The following is a 22,860-nucleotide window of genomic DNA, read 5'->3' as shown; positions in this document are numbered from 1 at the left end:
CTTTTATAGATGGGAAGGCTAAGCCTTTAGGCAAATCAGTAGGAACAAGAACTCACTTGAAAGGTTGTCATAGGACTAAATGAGTTATAAGGATTAAATGAGAAAGAACGTATCGGTTTCTGTAACTTGGAGACTTGAATCTCAGCTCTTCCTCTCACTAGCCCTGTGGCTTTGAGAAAATCCCTGAACCTCTCCGGGCCTCAGCTGCCTGCTGTGTGAAATGAAGCGTTGGGTTAGGTAGCCCTAGCGTTCCTGTCCTTTGTTTTCCCTCTGGGTTCCAGGATGACCAGACCCCGCTTCACTGCGCAGCTCGCATCGGCCACACAAACATGGTGAGGCTGCTGCTGGAAAATAACGCCAACCCCAACCTGGCCACCACTGCCGGGCACACCCCCCTGCACATCGCGGCCCGGGAGGGCCACGTGGAGACGGCGCTGGCCCTTCTGGAAAAGGAGGCGTCCCAGGCGTGCATGACCAAGGTATGGCCTCCCTCCTCCTGCTGTCCAGAAGCAGGCTGGGTCCCGGGCAGGGGAGGGCCGTCTCGCCCCTGCGTTGCCTTGAACACCCAGCCTTCATCATGGAATGTCTCATCATTCCAACATTCATCATGGAATGTCTCAGGGTCTGCTCTGAACAATCCAGACGGGTCCTGGGATGAGAGGATGACGGGCCAGCCCCAGCCCTCAGCTCGCTGGCCGTCAAATAACAGCGCGAGCGGTTCTGCCTCCGTCACAGGAGAGAGAGGGGCGGTGGCCGGTTGCCGGCGGGACCGCCCGCTCCGTGCCAGCCGGGGTGGGCGCCTCCTTGGCCGCACGCAGGCCCTTTCCCTGGGGAGGACAGCGGGGGCGCCCAGGCTTCTGACGGCCGGTGTTTCTCCTCAGAAAGGATTTACCCCTCTCCACGTGGCGGCCAAGTACGGGAAGGCGCGCATGGCGGAGCTGCTGCTGGAGCGCGACGCGCACCCCAACGCCGCCGGGAAGGTGCGCTTGACCTCACGCCCCATCTGGGGTCAGGGGTCAGGGCGGAGCCAGGATGGAGGCGCAGCTTCACGCGGGTGGTGGCATCTCTGCCTTGTGATCAGGCGGCCGCCCGGGGAGAGTGGCCTCTGGGGGGAATGATCTTCCTGATGACGCCTCGCCCTTCTAGAAAGACCTGCTGGCCCCTCTGAGCCAGAGTGCTGAGGGTACTGCCCCGTCGGCCCCAGGACTGAGGGGTGACCCCCAGGACTGAGAGGGTGACCCCCAGGACTGAGGGGTGGCCCCCAGGACTGAGGAGGTGGCCCAGGTTCCGCTGGCTGTGTTCTCCAGTGGCCTGGCTCTGACACGGCTCTTCCGCGGATTTCCTGGGTAGCAGAAGTGACTCGGACCCCTAGGCCTGGCTCCTGGGGCCTGGCCAGGGGGCCATCCCCTGAGTTAAGGCTGTCCCGTCCCCCCACAGAACGGCCTGACGCCCCTTCACGTGGCTGTGCACCACAACCACCTGGACATCGTCAAGCTGCTGCTGCCCCGGGGCGGCTCCCCGCACAGCCCCGCCTGGGTAAGCCTCCCGGCCGGTCCCCACCGCAGCGCCCACCCCGGGAGCCCGCTGTCACCCCCCGGTGGGCTGTGCTGAAGCCGCCGAGCTGCCCGCAGCGCTGGGGGACCAGGAGCGGGGCGGGGGGTGGGGGCAGTTCCCACCACAGGTCGCCTCCCAGAGCAGGGACTTGTTCACACAACAGATATGTCCCCAAGCCTGACCTCAGAGGTCGTCGTGTGCAGCGTGCTCTTGGATGCTGGGACAGGAGCCCCCCTGGAGAATATTCAGCGTGGGGGTGATCTCGTGCTCTTGATGCTGGAACAGGGGCCCCCTGGAGAATATTCAGGGTGGGGGGTGATCTCGTGCTCTTGATGCTGGAACAGGGGCCCCCTGGAGAATATTCAGGGTGGGGGGTGATCTCGTGCTCTTGATGCTGGGACAGGGGCCCCCCTGGAGAATATTCAGGGTGGGGGGTGATCTCATGCTCCTGATGCTGGGACACGGGCCACACTTGGAGAATATTCAGGGCAGGGGGTGAACTTGCTAGAATCTTGAAGCACAGAACCTGTTTTAAAGGCGAATAGTCTCCCCCAGCTCTGATCTCCTCCTGAGTTCAGGCTCTGAAGCGGTGCTCCTTCTGTCCATATGTTACACGGGGACGCGTGGCCGCTGACCAGCCTCACGCCAGCCCCTGAGATGCTCAGAGTCACGGGTACATCACCCCTGAGGGACCCTGAGTGTTGGGAGCAGGTGGGGCTTATGTTAGAGTGGACTGCAGGGCGCAGAACAAGGTACAGAGATGAAGCTTGACACCAGCATCATTTGGGGGGACAGGCTGCCCCCCTGCGGGATGAGATGAGAGGGTGGCAAGATCTGCGAGGGCAGAGGGGCCTTGGGGGTTGGTGGCCAAGTGGAGGAGGGTGAGGAGAGGGAGCAGGGCTCGGGGCAAAGGACACATGCGGTCTCTCTGCTCACTGTTAGATGGACAGTTGAGACTCAGAAGAAAGGAAAGTGTGAGTGAGGATAATTTACAGATTTTGGGGGCGGGGCGCGAACCCCCGTGCTCAGCCCTTCAGCAGGAGGGGTCTCGGGTGGGTCAAAGTATGATCCCAGCTGACCCCTGCAGACTCCTGTGGGGATGCAGCCTGGTCGGGGAAGATCTGTGCTGGCCTTCAGATTGCCCTCCCCGCTCAGATCGGATGCTCGTCTGATACTTACAGCATCGCCTTCCTGGAGACACAGCACACGGCCTCTCCCAGACGCCCTGTCTCCTTGGACTCCAGTCCCCCACCCCTGCTGTGGCAGAGCCCGCATCACTGCGCAGACAGCGCGCGGCCCCCGCGGGGGGACGTGACTTACTCCTGCCTCTAAAAATAAAACTGCTGGACTCCCCTCCTCCTCACACCCCTCCTTATATAAAGGAAATCGGAGCCAGCCCCACGGTATTTAAAGAGAGCTTTATCCACACATAAACCCTGTACAGATGGGTTTTGTTTCCATGGCAAAAAATAGTTTCCAAAGTAGTCTGGCAATTTTGTAGATTTTCACATGCAAATCTCTCTGCACCCAAACCAAACCCGCCCCCTTTCTCATTCTGATGATGTTGTTTTAACACTGAGGCAGCTCTCTCTCCAGCGTGTGCGTTCCTTTGGACGAGCTCACCGCCTGGGGAAAGAGGAGCGTTTTATGGCTCACGTCATCTCTCCCTGACACTCCTGCCCCTGTCTCATCACCTACAGAAGGTCATTCATTCCCTGTAGTCCTGGCTCAGAGGGAGCTCCGAGAGGCTGGCCCCTGATTTGAGACAGATAGTTGCTCTTGTATCTCAGTTTTACCCGGGGGTCACCCGGCAGCCTGAGCTCCAGGGCAAGCTTGCCCGTTGCCAGGACAGGATGCTGTTCTTGCCGCACATCCTCCACTGTCTGGCCTAGTGGCCTGGACTCCCGACTATACCATCAAGAATAAGTGCTCGAGTCCCATGTCCCCAGGTCCCTTGCCAGGTACCTCTTTTCACAGGAGAAGTCCCTGACCCTTGCTTCCATGCAGGGAATGGAATGCAGGCTGCTCCGTGGCACCTTGGGTGGGCCTCAGCCTCACCACATTTCACCCTGGTCTCACCTCATCCTGACCAGGGAGCTTTTCAGAATGCAGAATCTGGGGCCCGCCTAGTCAGAATCTGCACTTTAACAAGATCCCACGTGATTTCATACACACATGAGTCTGAGAAGCAGGGCTCCAGCTAAAAGCACCTGCGTTCTGAAGTCAGAATATTCTCTGATGCTCAGAGAGCAGGCTATCCATGTGGGCCTGACTCCAGATCTCAGGCCTGATCCACCGAACCCTGCCTCTTTCCTTGGCTCTCTCTTGATACAGTACAAAACTCATTTTGTTTAATTGATTTTACTACATTCGAAATGCCAGTCTTGTCAGGGGAACACAGCCTCCAAAGGATTTAATGTTTTCTCATAACATAATCCAATCTAAAAGGAGGAACACTAAAATGGTCTTACGTAATTCCTCGAAAGAGAATGATTTTTGTTATTCAGTTTCCTTCTTTGGGTAAGTGACTTTTCCTTTCCCCATAAAATCCACTATGGAGATGGATCTTACCCTGTCCCTCAGTGCTTTAAACTGGGATTTTACGGTATTGGTCTGCTGCCACCTTGTACCACTATCTCTGTATCCATTCATCTGTTAGTGGACATCTAGGTTGCTTGCAGGTCCTAGCTACACTATCCACTTTTAATGCCTTAAAAAAGTACAAAAGGGAGTCTAGAGGGCACTGACTCTTTTGCCCTAGTCATGCAGCTGGTTAAAGTAGATCAGGGACTTGTAGAGCGACTGTCCTCCAATAAAAATTAATAAAAAATAAAATAAAAGTGAGCCAAGGACTGACTCCATGTCCCCAGGTCCCTTGCCAGGGGCTTGTCCCCTCACACCACCTGCCTGAAGCCATGGAGTTCAGGGGGAGCTCTTGGGCCAGCCGCACAGGGAGCCAGAAAGAGCTCTGTTCTTTCCCCTCCATGAACTGTCCAGATGCTCTTCTCATGGCAGGAAAGAGGGTCTTGTATTTTCATCCGCACCTAGCCTGCTGGTTGTTCTATAGGCTTCCCGGCTGAATCCTAGCATCTGCTGGGGACAGGGTACTCAGGCCCAGAACATAGATGGAGAGAACGCGAACAGGGCTTTGCTGGGCTGGGAGCCTCTCCAAACCCAATGGACTCGGTCGGTTTGTTTGTTTACTGAAGCGGCCCTCCCGGGTGACACCAGCCCTAAACCAGACCTTCTGGCCCCGCCTCAGAGGATCTGAACCAGGAGGCCTGTGCTCAGCTTGTCAACTCAGCTCTCCTGTAAGCAGGCTCCCGGGGCCCCTGTCTATTTCAGAACGGCTACACCCCTCTGCACATCGCCGCCAAGCAGAACCAGCTGGAGGTGGCCCGCAGTCTGCTGCAGTACGGGGCCTCGGCGAACGCGGAGTCGGTGCAAGGCGTGACCCCCCTCCACCTGGCGGCTCAGGAGGGCCACGCGGAGATGGTGGCTCTCCTGCTGTCCAAACAGGCCAACGGTAACCTGGGCAACAAGGTAAGCACGCGTCTGCGACGCTCCTGTAGACTCGATCGCGTTGGGGGTCAGCTGAAGACTGGGAGCACCAGTGGTGTGGTGTGCCCGGGTTCTGAATCAGGTGTTGCACGTGTGTGTGTGATTGTGTGCATGTGTGTGACCCTTACAACAGCCCTGTGTAGGTTTTATCTCAGTTTTATAAGTGAATAAACAGGTTCAGAAAGGTTGCTAATTCCAAGGTGGTAGGACCCCATGCCTACCTGATGCCAAAGCCTTGACTGGTCCTTCCTAAATAGAATGACTCAAGAACCCACACAAAGGTCACTGTTGAAATCCACTGCACGCTTTCCCAAATAGAGGCCAGTTTCTACATTCAGGAATGTATGAAGTTGGAACTAAATATTCTTTTTCTGTAGGGAAGGCGTTGTTTTCAATGCTGACCTGTCCCTTAAATGGGATTATCAGTCCAGGGACTATTGCCGTCTGAGTAGAAAACCCTCCTGGTGTAGCGACCTGTGAAGGGAGGACCTGGGAACTGGTTCCCTGGTGACGTCCTCGTGGTTTTCATCAGCCTCTCAAAGGAAGACATGGCCCAAGAAAGGCTAAGAGTCACTCCTTTTGTTTTTTTGTTTTGTTTTGTAACTTTTAAGCTTTTTGTTGTGTACTGGGGTATAGCCAATTAAGGATGTCGTGGTAGTTTTAGGTGAATAGTGAAGGGACTCAGCCATCCATATTCCTGTGTCCATTCTCCCCCAAACTCCCCTCCCATCCAGGCTGCCACAGAACATTGAGCAGAGTTCTCTGTCTATACAGCACGTCCTTGTTGGTTATCCATTTAATAGACAACAGTGTGTAAATATCAATCCTCAACTCCCTAACGATCCCTTCCCCCAATCCATCCCTCCAGAAACTGTAAGTTCATTCTCTAAGTCTACAAGAGTCACTTCTTTTATGAAGCAGTCATTTTATTGAAATTTAACTCCCATACCATAAACTTCACTGGTTTGAACTGCACTATTTGGTGGTTTTGGGTATATTTGCAGAATTGAATGAACACCACCGCTACCTAACTTCAGGATATTCCCGCCACCCCAAAAGGAAACCTCAGACCCATTAGTGGCCACATCCTGTTTCCCTCAAACCCCTGTCCCCTGGCAACCATTCATTGGCTCTCTGTCACCATGAATTTGCCTGTTATGGACATTTCTTGTAAATGGAATCATACGCTATAGAGAGTAACTTCTTTAGATGATACATGAACATAATACAGTTTCAGAAGGGCAAGCATTTTAAGGATAGCTTAATATTTCTTTAAGAATCTACTGGATCTGCTGGCTCTTTCTGGACAGGTTTGGACAGGTGACCCCCAGGAGGGAACCGTTAGGGCAGCACCATTATATTGGTTACTTGCTGGTGCCATTTAAGTGAGCTCTGTCAGGGACCAGGGGCAGGATGGCCATGCCTTGCCCTGGAGACATGCCCATCCATCAACATCCCCCATCACCAGACAGGCTCCTGTGTTATCCCAGGGGTCAGGCACGGTGCCTGGTAGCTGGGACTGACCCAGGACCTGTTCTTCTCTGGGCATCCCTGCCCACTTCACTGGCTTCAGTGTGGGGGGCACTGCCCCTGGGCCTCCCGTCAGCCGGGGGGAAAGGACAGGTGGCAGGGGAGGGTGAATGGAGTTTCTGGAGAAGGGGCAGCCCCATTTGCCCCACAGTGAGGAAGACTTGTAGAGTCAGATACAGGAGATAGAAGGCTTTCCTGGAATTTCTTTGTGAGCGCACACATATCAAGCAAGATTTCTGGAGTATTACCATCCTTGTAAGATGGATGGACTTCCCTGGTAGCTCAGATGGTAAAGAATCCACCTATAATGCAGGAAACCTGGGTTCAATTCCTGGGTCAGGAAGATCCCCTGGAGAAGGGAATGGCTACCCACTCCAGTATTCTTGCCTGGAGAATTCCACAGACAGAGGAGCCTGGTGGGCTATAGTCCATGGGGTCGCAAAGAGTCAGACACGACTGAGCGACTAACACTCTCCTATGCACTATGAGAAGGATGTGATGAGAACTTCAAGAATCTGGCGTTTTTCAGCCCCAACAGGATTTTCCATCGTCCCATCCTTTTTCCAGTGAAGCACTGGCTGGGTGTGCGGATCACAGACTGCATTTAAATGGCACATCTTGCTTTACAACATGTTTTTGTCTATGTTTTCTCAAGCGAGCCTTCCCTTGCCCTTGAGATTTGTCAATGATAATCTCTATTTTCTCGATAAGCAAACCAAGACTTTGAAGCTCATCTCAAGTCGTGGAAATAAGAAATGTTACCACTGAAATGGACAATAAAGTTCATGTAGTTCAGATATCAGCAAACTACGGCCTGAAGGCCAAATCTGGCCCACCACTTGTTTGTATAAATAAAGTTTTATTGGAACACAGCCATGCCCATTTGTTCACCTGTTGGCAAAGATGCTTTCTCATTATAATTGATGGAGTTAAGCCTAAATATTGCTGATCTGGCCCTTAGCAGAAGCCATTGCGGACCTCTGGCTTAGTTCCACCACCTCATCTTTTCGCTAAGGATGTAGGGGCCTAGAAGAGCTTGCCCGAGGTCAGATAGCTGGTTAGTGGGTACAGAGCGAAGTTTGACTCCCAAACCTCAGTGCTTTTCCAGGGTGACCTAGAACTCTATCTTGGCTGCAAGCTGATGAACTTCTTTTCCTTCCCAGAGTGGACTCACTCCCCTCCATCTAGTCGCACAAGAAGGCCACGTTCCAGTGGCAGACGTGCTGATCAAACACGGTGTCACGGTGGACGCCACCACCCGGGTAAGACCCACAGCCTGCATCCTGTCCACACCTTCCCCCTGCACCCACGGGCCTGCCCACTCTGGCCTCCCTCACAGGTCCATCCCAGGAGTTTGGAAACCCCGAGGACATAGCGGCCCATTCTTGTCTGCCACTTCCTAGGGGCAGCAGTGGACCCCAGGTCAACGGACTCACTTTCCAATGGGGAGTTTAAGAAGTTGGTTAAAACTTCTTTGAGCCTCTGTAGTGAGTCATGATTCCAACCTCTGTCTTACATGAGCCAAGTGTCAAAATGTCAGGCTTCCCTGGATGCGCTGGAGAATTCCGTATGCCTTCTAGTCCGGATTTGGCTCAGAGCGGGTCAGCATTTCCAGAGCCTGTGTGCAGAGGGTTGGCAGCGGGGCCGGCTCTGGGGTGGGGGATGGAGAATAACCCAGTGCCCAACACACAGTGGAATCTGCCTCCAGGCGCCTGCAGATGATGTAAGAGGCAGAAAGGGACAATGGGTGTGATGTCCGGTGCAAGGTGGGCGCTAGTGAACCCGAGGGAGCATAGAGGGCGGGAGGAGAGGGTCTCTCCACTTGGTGGGAGAAGGAAGCTTTCTGGAAGAGGCATCATTTTGTTCCTTTTCACTGCAAGGCAAGTGTATTAAAAGAAAGGGACAACGTGACACCTCTCCAGTCCCAGCCCCCTCCAGAGCTCCATTAAATGCTCCCAGAAAAATCCAAGACGTATTTTATCCCCAACTGCCTATAGCTTCTACAGGAACCTGCTTAAAACCCAAGAATGTTCTGGATCTTTGAGGTTCTCTGGCCGGCCCAGTTTAGTCTTTTGGGATCTTGCCCTGAGAGGTCCTATGCTGTGAGTTAGAACTTGCTGCTGCTTTTGTTCAGCCGCTAAGCCTTGTCCAGCTCTTTGCGGCCCCATGGACTGCAGCACACCAGGCTTCCCTATCCTTCACCATCTTCCGGAGTTTGTTCAAACTCAGGTCCATTGAGTCAGTGATGCTGTCCAACCATCTCATCCTCTGTCACCCCCTTCTCCTGCCTTCAGTCTTTCCAAGCATAAGGGCCTTTTCCAGTGAGTCGGTTCTTTGCATCAGGTGGCCAAAGTATTGCAGCTTCAGCTTCAGCATCAGTCCTTCCAATGAATATTCAGGGTTGATTTCCTTCAGGATGGATTGGTGTGACCTCCTTGCTATCCAGCGGACTCTTAAGAATCTTCTCCAGCACCACAGTTGGAAAGCATCAGTTCCTTAGCACTCAGCCTTCTTTATGGTCCAACTCTCACATCCATACATGACTACTGGAAAAATCATAGCTTTGACTAGATGGACCTTTATTAGAACTTAGCGATCTCAAAGCCAGCCCATCACTTCAGGTCCAGCCTGTGGGTCTGGATCCAGATGGTCTCTGGGGTCAGGCTCCCTAGGACACTTAGGGGCCAAGAGAGGCTTGGCCTGTCAGCCTGTGGAGGGAGCACTAAAATATTCAGCAGAACAGCTTCCTTGAGAATTACCTCCTTTGTGGCCAAAATTCAAGTGAATAAATACTGAAAGCCCCTCATTTCAAGCCACGGCCAGTTCCTACCATCGTGGTACCTGACCGTACCACTCAGTAGCCCAGATAGCAGGGCAGGCCGGGTCTTGTCCGGGTCAGCAGGGACCTCGTTCTCATGCAGGGCCCCTCGCTCTCTGAGTGCGTCGTCTTGGCTTCTGCAGCACGGCCTCTTCCGCCTTCCCTCCTCCCTCTTTGCTGCCCCCTCCCCACTCTCTTTTCTGAACTCCCTGTAAATATTGCCTCAGTCCCGTGAGCTCCACTTTTTTCTCACCATACTTCATCTGGGGAAATTCACTCACCACCAAGACTTGACGCCCACGGGCGCCTCCTTGCCGGGCCCTCTTCCCCAGGCCCAGGGCCGCTTTTCCCATCACCCGCTTGCCTGCCCACCTCGAGTCTCCCCTGCTCACCTCACGCTGCGCTTGCCCGACGCTGAGCCCCGTGCCCCTCCGAGGCCCCTGGCCTCTGACGGCCTGGACAGTTGACCCCAGGGAGCCGCTGCCAACCTTGCCAAGGCCTCCTCATCCATCCTCCCCTTTACCGCCGTTACCGTGAGAGTTTCCTTCTCGTTCAGCTCAGAGTGACTCGTGTTGTCCCCAGAAGCCCTGCCGGTCACTCTCTCTCCTCTGTTACTTTCCAGATGGGTTACACTCCACTCCACGTGGCCAGTCATTACGGGAACATCAAGCTGGTGAAGTTTCTGCTGCAGCACAAGGCAGACGTCAATGCCAAGACCAAGGTATGGGAATGCCCGAGACAGAGACATGCTGGATCCACCTGCCTTTGCTGCAGGGCTGGTACCAGGACAAATATCTCCAGCAACAAAGATACAAAGACTCTATAATGGGCAAAAAATAACCGTGCATGCCTGAGCAGTTGGAACTTCGCTGGGAGAGCTGGGAGCAAACCAGGGTGTCAAAAGCAAAAGCAAGGTCCTGTGCATGCCCCCCACACACACCACCACCCAAGGGCAAACCACCTGAGTCACCCCTCCAGTCTGACCCTTGGACCCGCCCCTACCATCACTCCATGTCAGGAAACAGCTTGTCCCATTGCCTTGGGGAGCAAGCAAGGGAACTGTTACTTATTTTTGACCCCCCATCCCCGCTGCAGCAGGGGCCCCAATAAAGCCTTGCCTGAGTTTCTTGTCTGGCCTCTGATCAATTTCTATTGACTGGAAAAGCCGAGGACCCTGGTCGGTAACAAGACCAGTGCCAGATACAGAGGCACCTAGAATCACTCTGGGCACACGTGGGGCTCTGCCTCAATTTTCACCTTTGATGCTGGAGGAAGAAATGGGGAAAATGCATTCTTTTTTTTTTTTTTTTTTTTTTTTGCGTACAGAAAACACAGGCTCTGAGGTGGGTGGGCAGTGCTTTCTCTGTCGCTAGCTCATCCTCCCAAATGTCTACCCGCTTTACAGCTCGGATACAGCCCCTTGCACCAGGCGGCTCAACAGGGCCATACGGACATCGTGACATTGCTTCTCAAACATGGTGCTTCCCCAAACGAGGTCAGCTCGGTGAGTACCGCCCGGGGCCCTGATTCCGGAGACCTGCTCTCACGGGGGCAGCTGAGACGAGCCTTCACCGGGGAAGCTCAGGTCATCCTCCAGAGCATCTGGGGCCCGAACAGGCTCCCGGGGGCATGGGGCCTCCTTCCGGAAGGTGGAAGTTTATCCTAGTAGCACCGCTTACCCTCTCTCTTTTATTTTGGTTTAAATGTTGTCAAAACCTTTAGTAAAATCCTTGCTAAAATTTGTGAAGCTGTTCTCAGTGTGACGAGAGCAAACAGAACCAAATGTCTTGGCGGGGGGCTCCTGATGTTTGGGGGCCTCGGGGTCTTCAGCCACGTCAGCGGTCACTGTTCAGGGGTCACTTCCTCCCCGGGCAACGGGACTGTCAGAGATACTGGCTTATCTCCATGACTGCTTCCAGTTCGGAAAACGTGAGGACCTCTGATTGTCGCTGTGGCTGCTGAAGCCGTAGTTGTGGATGGGACCGAATCTGGGTGGGGTAGACCCTGGAAGCAGAGAACTTTGGAAGGGCGCGGGTTCGACCCCTGGTCAGGGGACCGAGGTCCCACACGCCATGTGGCGCGGCCAAAAAGTTAAAAAAAGAAAAAAGAAGGAAAGCCTAGTTATCCATTTAGTTTCACTTAGCTCTTCCTTTTAAAATCAGAGTAGAAATTTGCCCCTCCCTTATTTTCTGGTGACTTGCGATTTCCGGCTGGCCTGCGAAGAGTTCGCTGAAGTGTGTGGGTTATTTGAACTGTTTGCATGCTCAGCAACTGACACCGGAAGAACCGGCCTTGGCAGCCTGGGCAGTACCGCCTGGGGCCTCTTTACTCCTCCAACCCCCCACCCTCCAACCCCTCCCTTACCCTGACCTTCCCACTGGCTCCCTCTCGGCCGCTCTTGACGTCGGTGTCTAGATCTCCTCTGAACACCCAACACTGGCAGTTTAGGCACCAGGGCAGCCCGTCTCTGAGCACCACTGACCACACCCATCTGGGTGCACACGCGTGCGGGGTCTTGCTCTGGGTGTGAGCGACTGGGGTGTGGGTCTGGGCTGATCACGCCCTGCATCTGCTCCCCTCCCCAGAATGGAACCACGCCTCTCGCCATAGCCAAGCGCTTGGGCTACATTTCTGTAACAGACGTGCTCAAGGTTGTCACCGACGAAACCAGCGTCGAGGTACGTCTGCTCCTCCCCTGCACCCCCACCTCAGACACACACCGCCTGCAGGGCGCCCTTGGGGGTACCCCGGGAAGTGGAGCGTGTTCTGGGGTCCTGGGATCCCTGAGGGAAGCTTGAAGCCTGAAAATTGGGGATTGGGGGTGCAGTGGGAGTTGGGGGGTCCTCCTCCATCAGGCGGGGCTTTACTGCCACCTGGTGGCCAGAAGAGTTGGGGCCTGGACCAGACCAAGGGCAGCCCGGACGGAGCTGAGGGCAGGCACCAGGCAACCAGAAGCTGGGGTTCCGTTCATCGCCCCCTACGGCTCCTGCCAGACCCCAGAGACCCTTTTGTCCTTCTCTTCATTTGGGACAAACCTCCTTTCTCATCTCCTTCCGGTCTCCAGTCATGACCAGATAACTGCCGACTGGGTGAAAGGGTCCGCTGCGGTGTTGGGGTTGAATTCCTTGCTTTCTTCTCTTTTCAGTTGATCACGGACAAGCACCGGATGAGCTTCCCGGAGACGGTGGATGAGATCCTGGATGTCTCTGAAGATGAAGGTACAGGCTGGGATCGATACCACGTGCGGGTCGAGTCAGGCTGAAGGGGGGCACTCAGGACTCTGAACACTCACTCAGGGGGCCTCTGGCCGTCACCCCGGGTCACCAGGTCGTCAGAGTCAGAAAGTGGACAGAACCACTTTCTAATGATGCTGTCCCTCATCAAAAGGGCTTCTTTAATGTGATTTGAGGAGAAGGAAATCTAACATCACAGAGATTAAAAATAGAAAATCCCAGAAAGTTGCATAAATACACGTGTGTTTGCATATAGCATACATGGAGTGTGATTCTGCTCAGATCAGCTCTCAGAGCTGTAAGGAACTGTCACAAAATCCCACCTGGTGCGTTCCTTGTGCTTTGAACGAATAGCAAGCTATTTAAAATGCGTTAAGAATTCCTTTTCATCAGCTGCTCTTCAGGCCACATGGTGGGCCAGTCGGTTTCGGGGGTGGATCTGTTACGAAATGACTGTGTTTTCCACTTCTGTGGGCCGCGGGGTACTTGTAGCACTTTTTCCTGCCCCAAGTACACCTGTCTCCTCTATTAAATTGGAAGACAATCCTGTTATTAACAAGGGGGGGGGGGGCTGGAGCAGATTATCTCTCTGGCCCCTTCCATCCTGGTAACCCAGGAGCTGTGCAGCCTGGTGGGCTAAGCTCTCCTGAACGCCCTTTAACGAGACACCGCTCACTTGGCCTGACTTCAGTCCCGTCCTTCCTTAAACATGGCTCTTTCTTTGCTTTCCAGGAACTGCTCACATAACTATAATGGGTATGAAACACTCTCTGTTCCCTGTGGTCCTTTCTCATGAGTGCATTTCACCCTCAGCCACCCAAGCTCTCACTAATCCACCCCTGCTTTCCATAACAATCGGAGCTTGACTCAAGCAGGACATTTCCGCTGTACGGTCCATGCCTTGGCGGGCGGCTCCAGCCTGTCCGCGTCTGTGTCTGCCACTTGCCACTGTGTCTGCGGTCATAACTGCATGAGCTGCTGTGGTTCCATCCTGTAGGCTCCTGATCACAAGGCCAGGAGGGGCCGCTGAGGGGCAGGAAAGGACCCTGCAAGATCCAGGGCCCCCACTCCAGTGCAAGCAGGAGAGAGAATCAAAGAGGCAGAGTCGGGGTTGCAGACAGAAGTTGAACCTCCTGGCAATGGGCTTCGGGAATGCAGATTCAGCCGCTGAGGTCACACAAGTCCCTAGTGCCTCTCCAGACGGATGGGCTCTGTTCCACGGGGGTTTGTTCTTCCGTCGCGTGTGGCGTGGAAAAGAACAGAAGCACCTCTTTAGGGAAAGAGCACCCTCCACAAGAGCTGTTCTGAAGTGGAACTTGTCAGGCAAAGAAGGTTCCTTCCAGGCCTTCCCTGGTGGTCCAGTAGTTAAGACTTTGCACTTCCAGAGCAGGGGGTGTGGGTTTGATCCCTGGTCAGAGCTTCCCTGCTGGCTCAGCTGGTAAAGAATCTGCCTGCAATGCAGGAGACCTGGGTTTGATCCCTGGGTTGGGAAGATCCCCTGGAGAAGGGAAAGGCTACCTACTCCAGTATTCTGGCCTGGAGAATTCCATGGACTGCATAGTCCGTGGAGTTGCAAAGAGTCGGACACAACTGAGCGACTCGCACTTTCAGGGAACTGAATCCCACATGCTGTGAGGCATGCCACCACCCCTCCCCCACCACCCTCAAAAGGAAGAAAGCCCCTTTTGATTGAGTTGTTATCTCCTCCAAAACCTGGTGCAGACTATGTTAGGGACTGGCTGCCTGGCTCCAGGGTCAGAGGTACAGGGCTGGTTGAAGATGAAGACATTGCTATGGTCCGCTTTGAGCATCAGAGACCTTGGCCCATGCCCCAGCAGAGGCGAGCATTGAGAGGAGGAGTGGAAAGACACTTTTTAAAAAGAAAGAGAGTATCTCCTTCCTGTCGTTCACTTAAACCTGTGTGGTTTCAGGGGAGGATCTTGGCCCCAGGGCAGAGAGGCCAGACGCCAGGGATGTAGATGAAGAGAAAGAGCTGCTGGATTTCGTGCCGAAGCTGGACCAAGTGTAAGAAATGCTCCCGTGGGGGAGACCCCTCCTCCCCAGACTCAAGGTAGAAGATCCCGGAGCAGGGAGGTGCCAGGAAGGCCAGGCCTGGACAGAGAGCTGGCCCAGTGTCCTAGGATAAGCTAGGCCTGCACTGGGGGTGCCAGGCAGGGGCAGACGTCTCCCCTACAGCCTGCCACCCTCTCCGGGGTCCCTGCCTCCCACGGTTCCTCCTCCCCTCCCTCAGTGCTCTATCCACACCCCTCCCCCTTTCAAACAGTCAGTTTTGCTCCAGAAAAATCCGCTGAGGGAGATCCCATTAGAAACCGTTGTCAAAAGAGGGGTGGGTTATTATAGGATGGGGTTTCCCTGGTGGCTCGGAGGGTAAAGAATCTGCCTGCAATGCGGGAGACCTAGGTTCGATCCCTGGGTTGGGAAGATCTCCAGCCCACTTCAGTATTCCTGCCTGGAGAATTTCATGGACAGAGGAGCCTGGTGGGCTACAGTCCATGGGGTCGCAAAGAGTTCACCATGACTGAGTGACTAACACACACACATATAGGATTATATGAAATCACATGTGTGAAATTTTGAACATTGTAAAGCACTATATAATTTAGTGAACCTTTCATTCGGTTAAGAAATTTAAATAGAAAGAAACTATTGCCAAGCTGAGCTCACAAGCCGGCCTCGTCCCTCCATCAGCCGGTCCAGTAGGGAAACCCCACAAAGGGTCTGCGTCTGCCTCGCACGTGTCTCTCCTTCCTCCGGGAATGCAGTGAGCTGTTCCCATGTGCGTGTGTTGGCGCACACAGGGGTTCTGTGAACGAACCTGAATGCAACAAGTTTGTAGGAACATTGAGCCCTTGGGGTTTTCTGAAAAGAAAGACACGTGCCAGCTTGGTTCCGGCGCTTATACAAAAGAGGGCTGTGGACCAAGGAGAAGGGAACCTGTGATTAGTATTACTGAACTTCAGTCAGAAACACAAAACTAAGACCTCAACCACGGAGAACCTACAGATGTATTCGGTAGAATGAAAACACACACCCAGTGGTCAGACCGTGATGCAGAATAAGATGTTATGGCCAGAGCACGAGTTCCCTCAACAAGGGGACTAAGGCTATAGAACTGGGGTGGTACGGGCAGGAAGACTTCCTGGAGGAGGCAGTCTTTCAACTCAGGCTCAAGACAGGCTCTGGGGAAAGGCCTAGAGGTGGGGGGGGGGAGGCCAGGAAGTAGCACCTGTGCCAGTGGGGTTCAGATGGTGGAGGGGGCGGGATCGGATTGGACAGGTGATCCTGGGGGTACAGAATTGTCTCCCTGAGGCACCCAGTGGAAGATGATGGGCTATGCAGAAGGATCGCGCCCTAATGTCCCAACGTCCTCGGCGTGCAGGGTAGAATCTCCAGCCATCCCGCGGATTCCCTGCGTCACACCTGAGACAGTGGTGATCAGAGCCGAAGAGCCAGATCAGGTGAGACACATCCTTTCTCTTACCTCCTCTTGGCGGGGAACAGATTCCCCAGGCAGTGATTGCTCTGAGATGACCTGCAGGATGGGAAGAATTCATAAAGCTCGCCGCGCTTACCAGGCCCTGCGGATCTCAGGTTTCACGTGTCTTCTGCAGCAGCTGTGCCCCCAGCACTCATATAACCCCAGCTATAGAAGATCTGAGTCTCTGAGAGCCCGAGGGTGCCTGGGACACCCTCATGCCAGTCTTGGCAGGTCTGAGAACTGACAGAACAAGTTCTGGCTCCAAAGCCCATGTTCTCTTGCACACACGCCCTGAGCACACGCTGTCTGCACCCATAGGGTCCATGGGTCCCGGTACTGGAGAGGGGGCCCCGAGGCTGCAGCCGCACCTCTGTGGAGCTGCGGGCAAGTCCAAAACTCAGCACCTTTTTGTTTCACATCCATAAAAATGGGACAGTCTCTGCCTCACCTTCCTCAAGGGATTACTGGGAACTTAAAAATACCAGTCCAGGTGGAAAGGGGATGTCAAGGAGAGCTGTCCCCAGCGTGGCTGCTACTCATTATAATACCCTATTTGTGGCTTCCCTCGATGCCGCTTGAATTTGTCCCCAAAATGGGTGGGATGGTTTAAAACAATGTAACGCTCTTTGATTTAATTTTTATGCTAGCTGGCACTCTTTTTTTCCCTGGGCCAAGGGGTTTTCTGGGATCAGATGGAAGCAGTGTAGTGTTTAGAGGTTGGAAACAGCCACCCTGAGCGTGGTCACTGAGCCAGACGTGTCGGTTTTCCAGCTAGGGCTGGTCTCTTCCTCCCCATTGAAGGGATACATGTCTGAAAGCAGCGGCGGAAGCCCTGGACCCCAGTGGGGCTTGGGAGAGGATGGCTGTGACGTGGTTCAGTCAGCCCTCCCACCCTAGGGCAGGTCACAGGGCTGTGATGGTGGTGTCATGCCGCGGGGAGGGGGGTAGTTTGGGAGAGATACGGTCAGATATGGCCCTGGCACTGCCATGGTATATTCCCCCCATGCTGCTGAAGACAGCGATGAGAAAGCCCCAGGGGGATGCGGGTTCTGCTGTTCCCTGGGCAACTGTGCACTCTGAGGCCCTGCTAAGTCGTGAACCGGGTCAGCAGGGGCTTCCTGGAGTCCCGCCAGGCGCCCTGGAGGGGACTGCGGATGGGAGGGCACGGGAGTAGATGGTCCAGCTGGGGAGGGTCTCAGAATGCAGGGGGGTGACTACCCAACGACTCAGCAGCGTTGGGGGTGGCGGGGAGCCCTTCCAGGTCAGAGTCAAGGGCAATGGTTCTCAGAGGAGGCGAGAGGTGGATGATGCACTGGGGGTCCAGTGAAGGAGACGGATGTGGGCACCTGGGCCGATGGGGATGCCAGAGCAAGGGCCAAGTTGAGAATGAAGCTGGAGGGGGTGGGGGTAGGATCCGAATCTACGGGCTTCGTGAGTCCTCACGATGGACAAGGCCTGGGCTGAGGCAGCCCTGAGGTCCTGCAATTACAGCATCACTGTGAAGAGGGGGCTGCCCCATTTGCAGAGGAAGAAGCAGGAAGCACCCCATGCCCTGGGATCGGCGGGGGGGGGGTCTGTTCTCTTTCCCTGGATGCCGCAGTTCACGTGGCTTGCCCAGAGCTGGGCAGCTTGTAGGTGACAGCGTGGGCTCTGGCGCCAACTCACATGTGAAAAGGAGCTGCGTGGAGCTCACATGGCAGGATTCACGGGGCAGGGGGCAGGCCCCAAGTGTGCGTGGTGCGTGAGCTGAGACCAGGGCTGGACGGGAGGGAGGACTCGCTCCAGCGTCGGAAGCCCTGGCCTAGGGTCCTGAGCCGAGGAGAGGCCGTGTAGGTCCCAGGAGGCCCGTGCTCCCTTTTAGACTCTGGGTGAGCTTTGTCCCAAAGGGTCAGTGAGTTCCGGGCAGCACCTCCTTCGCTGGGCCCTTGTTGGCTGGCCGAGCCTCCCTGACCTCTGCGTGAGGTCCACTGGCTGGGACCATCGGCCGGAGCTATGGCCCGCGGGTGAGAACAGCTGGCCTTTCCCCCGCCCTGCTCCATCCCCAGGTGTCCAAAGAGTACGATGAAGACTCTCTGATCCCCAGCAGCCCGGCCACAGAGACCTCGGACAACATCAGCCCCGTGGCCAGCCCGGTGCACACAGGGTGAGTGACCCAGGAGGGGCTGGCGGCCCTGGCCCCTCTTGCCTGCCCGGCCGCCCGCCTGGGAGAGGCCGACATGGACCCGCTGTGCCCTAGGTTCCTGGTGAGCTTCATGGTGGACGCCCGTGGGGGCTCCATGCGGGGCAGCCGGCACAACGGCCTGAGGGTGGTGGTCCCGCCACGGACGTGCGCGGCGCCCACCCGCATCACCTGCCGCCTGGTGAAGCCCCAGAAGCTGCCCACGCCGCCCCCACTGGCCGAGGAGGAGGGCCTGGCCAGCAGGGTCATCGCGCTGGGGCCCACGGGGGTCCAGTTTCTGAGGTAAGAGCTCGCTCCCCTGCCCCCTGACCCATCCCTGCCGCGCCCGGGCTGAGGGGCGGCGAGCCCAGAAACCGCCACCCCCAGCCCCCACCCAGCCTGCTTTCTCTGTGTCCTGACTTGTCGGAACTGGAAGCCCCTGGGCTCCTAGGTACACGTAGGAGGCTGGTGCCTGGGGCGAGCTTAGCACCCTCAGGTCCTGTGTGATGCTCTTAGAAGGGGACGAACACGGCTACTTCGGAGGCCCCCCACCCCGCCCCGAGGTTTCGTTAAGTTCTGAAATGGGCTTCCTAGAAGACAGCCTTGTTCCCAAGGACAAGTCTGATGGTTTCGGAGGCCCCCCTCACCTTTCCTGCAGCAGACCTGCTTCTCCTGGCAACCCTGCCTCCTTCAGGCACCACGGGTTCCATGTTGGGACAGGCCTGGCCCAGGAGGCCCTGACTTCCCGTCTGCGTCCATGGCCTGCCTCGCTCCCACCCCCGCCCCCAGCTTTCTTCCACCAACTGCAGAGCAGCTGTAAACTTTCACGTTGATTTCCCCTTTAAATGTGACGCTCAAAGCCGTCCTTCCTCACTTCCCTGGTGGCTCAGTGGTAAAGAATCTGCCTGCAATGCAGGAGATGCTGGTTCCATCCCTGAGTCGGGAAGATCCCCCGGAGGAGGGCATGGCACCCCACTCCAGTATTTTTGCCTGGAGTATCCCATGGACAGAGGAAGCCTGGTGGGCTACAGCCCGTGGGGTTGCAAAGAGTCAGACACGACTCAGCGACTAAATAACAGCAACAACTACAACCATCCTCCCGAGGAAATGCCACTGTCTAGGCTGACAGAGGAGGATGCTAAGGCTCAGAGGGGTTTGGTCCCCTGTCCAGGACATGGATGGGTTCTCAAGGTCAGGTCCAAGGTCAGGGTTATTCTGCCGAGCCTCAGCCACGTGGTCGTGGCAGGACGCGCCCTGTGAAGTGAGGTTGGGCCTGATGAGAGGGTCCTGGGGCATCCCGGGAACCTGAGGCAGGTCTGTCCGCTGTGAGGACCAGCCCGCCAGGCGGACCCTGCTGCCCCCTGCCTGCCTGCTCTTGCCTCCCGAGCCCACGGCCGTCGCCCACACGGCACACACACCTGCGTCCAGCCCCTCGCCTGTCCCCTCTGTCCCCCCCAGCCCTGTCATCGTGGAGATCCCCCACTTCGCCTCCCAAGGCCGTGGGGACCGTGAGCTCGTGGTGCTGCGGAGTGAAAACGGCTCCGTGTGGAAGGAACACAAGAACCGCTACGGAGAGAGCTACCTGGACCAGATCCTCAACGGGATGGACGAAGGTGAGCAAGCCCCGGGGGCCCAAGCAGCGCCTTCCTCCTGGAGGAGGGGGTTTAAGGCTATGCTGGGGGTGGGCTGGCGGTGCCTCCTGGGGTGGGGGATGCCCTGAGAGTCTAGAGACGGCTCAGCTCCGGCGCCCAGGCCCCCTGCAGCCTGGTCTCCTTGTGCTGCTCCATCTGGGCCTGGACTCTTTCCCACCCCTGCCGGAGGGGGGGCGGTGCTGGAGCCGGGACGACAGGCCCTGGAGGCCCGTGGTGGTGACCAGCGGGCGGGCGCGTGTGTGTGGTTGCAGAACTGGGGAGCCTGGAGGAGCTGGAGAAGAAGCGTGTCTGCCGCATCGTCACCACCGACTTCCCCTTGTACTTCGTGATCATGTCCCGGCTCTACCAGGACTACGACACCATCGGCCCCGAGGGCGGCTCTCTGACGAGCAAGCTGGTGCCCCTGGTGCAGGCCACCTTCCCTGAGAACGCAGTCACCAAGAGGGTGAAGCTGGCCCTGCAGGTGATGCACGCAGCCCCTCTGCCTGCTGGGGCCCCGTCAACCTGGACCGGGTTCAAGGCATCAGGGCCCTCAGAGATAGCCTTCATCCTTGCACAAGGCCTTTGTCCCCAGGACATCACTAACTGTTGGTCCACTGCCTAAAAAATCCCGTGAGAGCTCTGACCTTAAGCTCAGAGGAGAGTTGGGTGACTGGGATAGGGCAGACGCTCCATTAAGTTGCAGGAAACCCTAGATGACGTGTTTAAACTGCTGGGTCAGCATTGAGGGGCAGCCACATGGCTCCCTGGACAGGTGCCTGATGCTGAGCAAGGCCCCGGGGAGTGGGGAGCAGCAGGGAAACGGGGGTTGGGGCTCAGACAGGGGAGCTGGGCAGGACGTCAGCAGGACGCCCCCCCCCAGCCCCCAGGGGACCTTTGCACCTGCCGGGACAGCCGCCCTCATCCCCTCCCATGGGCCCCTCGGCTGCTCCAGGCTAAGCGTCCCCCTTGGGCACCTCGCAGGCCCAGCCTGTACCCGATGAGCTAGTCACCAAACTCCTGGGCAACCAGGCCACGTTCAGTCCCATCGTCACCGTGGAGCCGAGGCGCCGGAAGTTCCACCGCCCCATCGGCCTCCGCATCCCGCTGCCCCCGTCCTGGATGGACAACCCCCGGGACAGCGGGGAGGGGGACACCACCAGCCTGCGACTGCTCTGCAGTGTCATCGGTGAGGGGCGCCCCTCGGAGACGGGAGGGGATGGAGCTGGGGAGCGATGGGGCCCTCGGAGGGATGGGGGGCTGCCTCCAGGTAGAGTCTCCCGGTCCCTGAAGAGCCCCCGGGCCCCCGAGGAGGGGGTCCTCCCGGGGGGGGAGGAGGTCACGGGGTGCAGGGTGGCGGGGTGGGGGGCTGGGATCAGGGCCTCAGCCAGGTGTGCACGCCCCGCGTCGGCCTCTGGAGATGGTCCCCCAACCCTGTCTATGCCTGTGGCAGGGGGAACCGACCAGGCCCAGTGGGAGGACATCACGGGGACCACCAAGCTCGTCTACGCCAATGAGTGCGCCGCCTTCACCACCAACGTCTCTGCCAGGTGAGACCGCGGCCCGGCCCCGCGGCCCCCCCGGACCCCACACGAGGAGGGCGGCGCTGTCCCCGGGGGCGGCCGTGCTCAGGCTGACCTTGTAGGCCCGAGGGTCCTCCGCTGTCCCTCCCCTTCTCCGCCTGAAAGCGCCGCCCCCACCCCACCGGGGCTGTCTGAGCGGCCACCGCCCTGCTCACAGGCCGTCCTGGTGGATGGAGGGGACGCTCCTGCCCCGGACGCTGAGGGACAGGCTCAAGGCTGCCCCCTTGCAGGTTCTGGCTGTCGGACTGCCCCCGGACGGCGGAAGCCGTGAACTTTGCCACCCAGCTGTACGCGGAGCTGACCGCGGTGCCCTACATGGCCAAGTTTGTCATTTTCGCCAAGATGAACGACCCCCGGGAAGGGCGTCTGCGATGCTACTGCATGACGGACGACAAGGTGGACAAGACCCTGGAGCAGCACGAGAACTTCGTGGAGGTGGCCCGGAGCAGGGACATCGAGGTAGGGGCCGGGCCCCCCACCAGGCTCATGCCTCGAGGGGAGATGGCACCTCCAGGGCCGCGGGTCAGGGGGGTGTGACACTGGAACCCCGAGCCGTCAGGCGGGCGGCATCTGCAGAGGGGCTCCTGGGCATGTCCCTCTTGAAAAGCATCCTTGGGAGGCCGCCCCAAAGCTGAGGACACCGCCCTGCGTGTCTCAGGAGGCTGCAGGCTGTCAGCCCAGTGGTACTAAGAGCTGACGTTCATTAAAATTCTCACCTCCTAGATGCTATTAAAAGTGCTTGAGGGACTTCGCTGGTGGTCCAGTGGTTACGACTTCACCTTCCAATGCCAGGGGCATGGGTTCAATCCCTGGTCAGGGACTGAGATCCCACATGCCTCACAGCCCAGAATCCAAAACATGAAAGCAAAGAGATATTGTAACAAATTCAATAAAGACTTTAAAAACGGTTCACATCAAAGACAAAAAAATCTTTAAATTTTTTTTTAAAAATAGAAAATAAAAAGACTCAAGTGACATCATCTCCCCTGATTCTTGCAACGGGGTGTCCTTTTCTTATCCCCAGTTTCCAGATGAGGAAACCGAGGCCGGGAGAGGTTAGGTTACCTGCCCAAGGTCACCCAGCTAAGTTAACAGTAGAGAAAGGACTTGTCCTACTCTCTCTGCCCCACCAGGGTTTGGGCGGTGCCCAGATGGGGAAGCAGGGGAGAGCCTGGGCAAACGGGAGGCGAAGCGAAGTGCGGGCCTTGGTGTGAACCTGTCACCCATCCTGGAGTCCTCTCTCGGGTTAAGATGTGTAACAAGCCAGGACCTTGCCCAGGGTCTGGCCTCAGA

The 22,860-nt window shown here is 56.6% G+C and overlaps 1 protein-coding gene across 4 annotated transcripts in view; it reads left to right on the top strand.

Annotated features, from left to right (window-relative positions):
• The window catches only part of ANK1 (ankyrin 1), a 122,648-nt gene that overhangs the window by 58,645 nt on the left and 41,143 nt on the right, over nucleotides 1–22,860 (top strand). For all 4 annotated transcript variants that reach the window (XM_065947488.1, XM_065947489.1, XM_065947486.1 and 1 more), the window contains exons 14-32: nucleotides 282–479; nucleotides 882–980; nucleotides 1,438–1,536; nucleotides 4,900–5,097; nucleotides 7,809–7,907; nucleotides 10,086–10,184; nucleotides 10,869–10,967; nucleotides 12,049–12,141; nucleotides 12,609–12,681; nucleotides 13,429–13,452; nucleotides 14,628–14,721; nucleotides 16,097–16,175; nucleotides 18,241–18,338; nucleotides 18,432–18,656; nucleotides 19,812–19,966; nucleotides 20,257–20,468; nucleotides 20,969–21,173; nucleotides 21,438–21,534; nucleotides 21,798–22,026. In XM_065947488.1, coding sequence (XP_065803560.1) covers nucleotides 282–479; nucleotides 882–980; nucleotides 1,438–1,536; nucleotides 4,900–5,097; nucleotides 7,809–7,907; nucleotides 10,086–10,184; nucleotides 10,869–10,967; nucleotides 12,049–12,141; nucleotides 12,609–12,681; nucleotides 13,429–13,452; nucleotides 14,628–14,721; nucleotides 16,097–16,175; nucleotides 18,241–18,338; nucleotides 18,432–18,656; nucleotides 19,812–19,966; nucleotides 20,257–20,468; nucleotides 20,969–21,173; nucleotides 21,438–21,534; nucleotides 21,798–22,026 — 2,475 coding nt within the window. The remainder of the gene's footprint in view (nucleotides 1–281; nucleotides 480–881; nucleotides 981–1,437; nucleotides 1,537–4,899; nucleotides 5,098–7,808; nucleotides 7,908–10,085; nucleotides 10,185–10,868; nucleotides 10,968–12,048; nucleotides 12,142–12,608; nucleotides 12,682–13,428; nucleotides 13,453–14,627; nucleotides 14,722–16,096; nucleotides 16,176–18,240; nucleotides 18,339–18,431; nucleotides 18,657–19,811; nucleotides 19,967–20,256; nucleotides 20,469–20,968; nucleotides 21,174–21,437; nucleotides 21,535–21,797; nucleotides 22,027–22,860) is intronic.

The sequence above is a fragment of the Muntiacus reevesi genome, chromosome 10, assembly GCF_963930625.1.
Source record: "Muntiacus reevesi chromosome 10, mMunRee1.1, whole genome shotgun sequence".
Classification (NCBI taxonomy): domain Eukaryota; kingdom Metazoa; phylum Chordata; class Mammalia; order Artiodactyla; family Cervidae; genus Muntiacus; species Muntiacus reevesi.
This window is presented reverse-complemented; position numbering and strand designations above follow the sequence as displayed.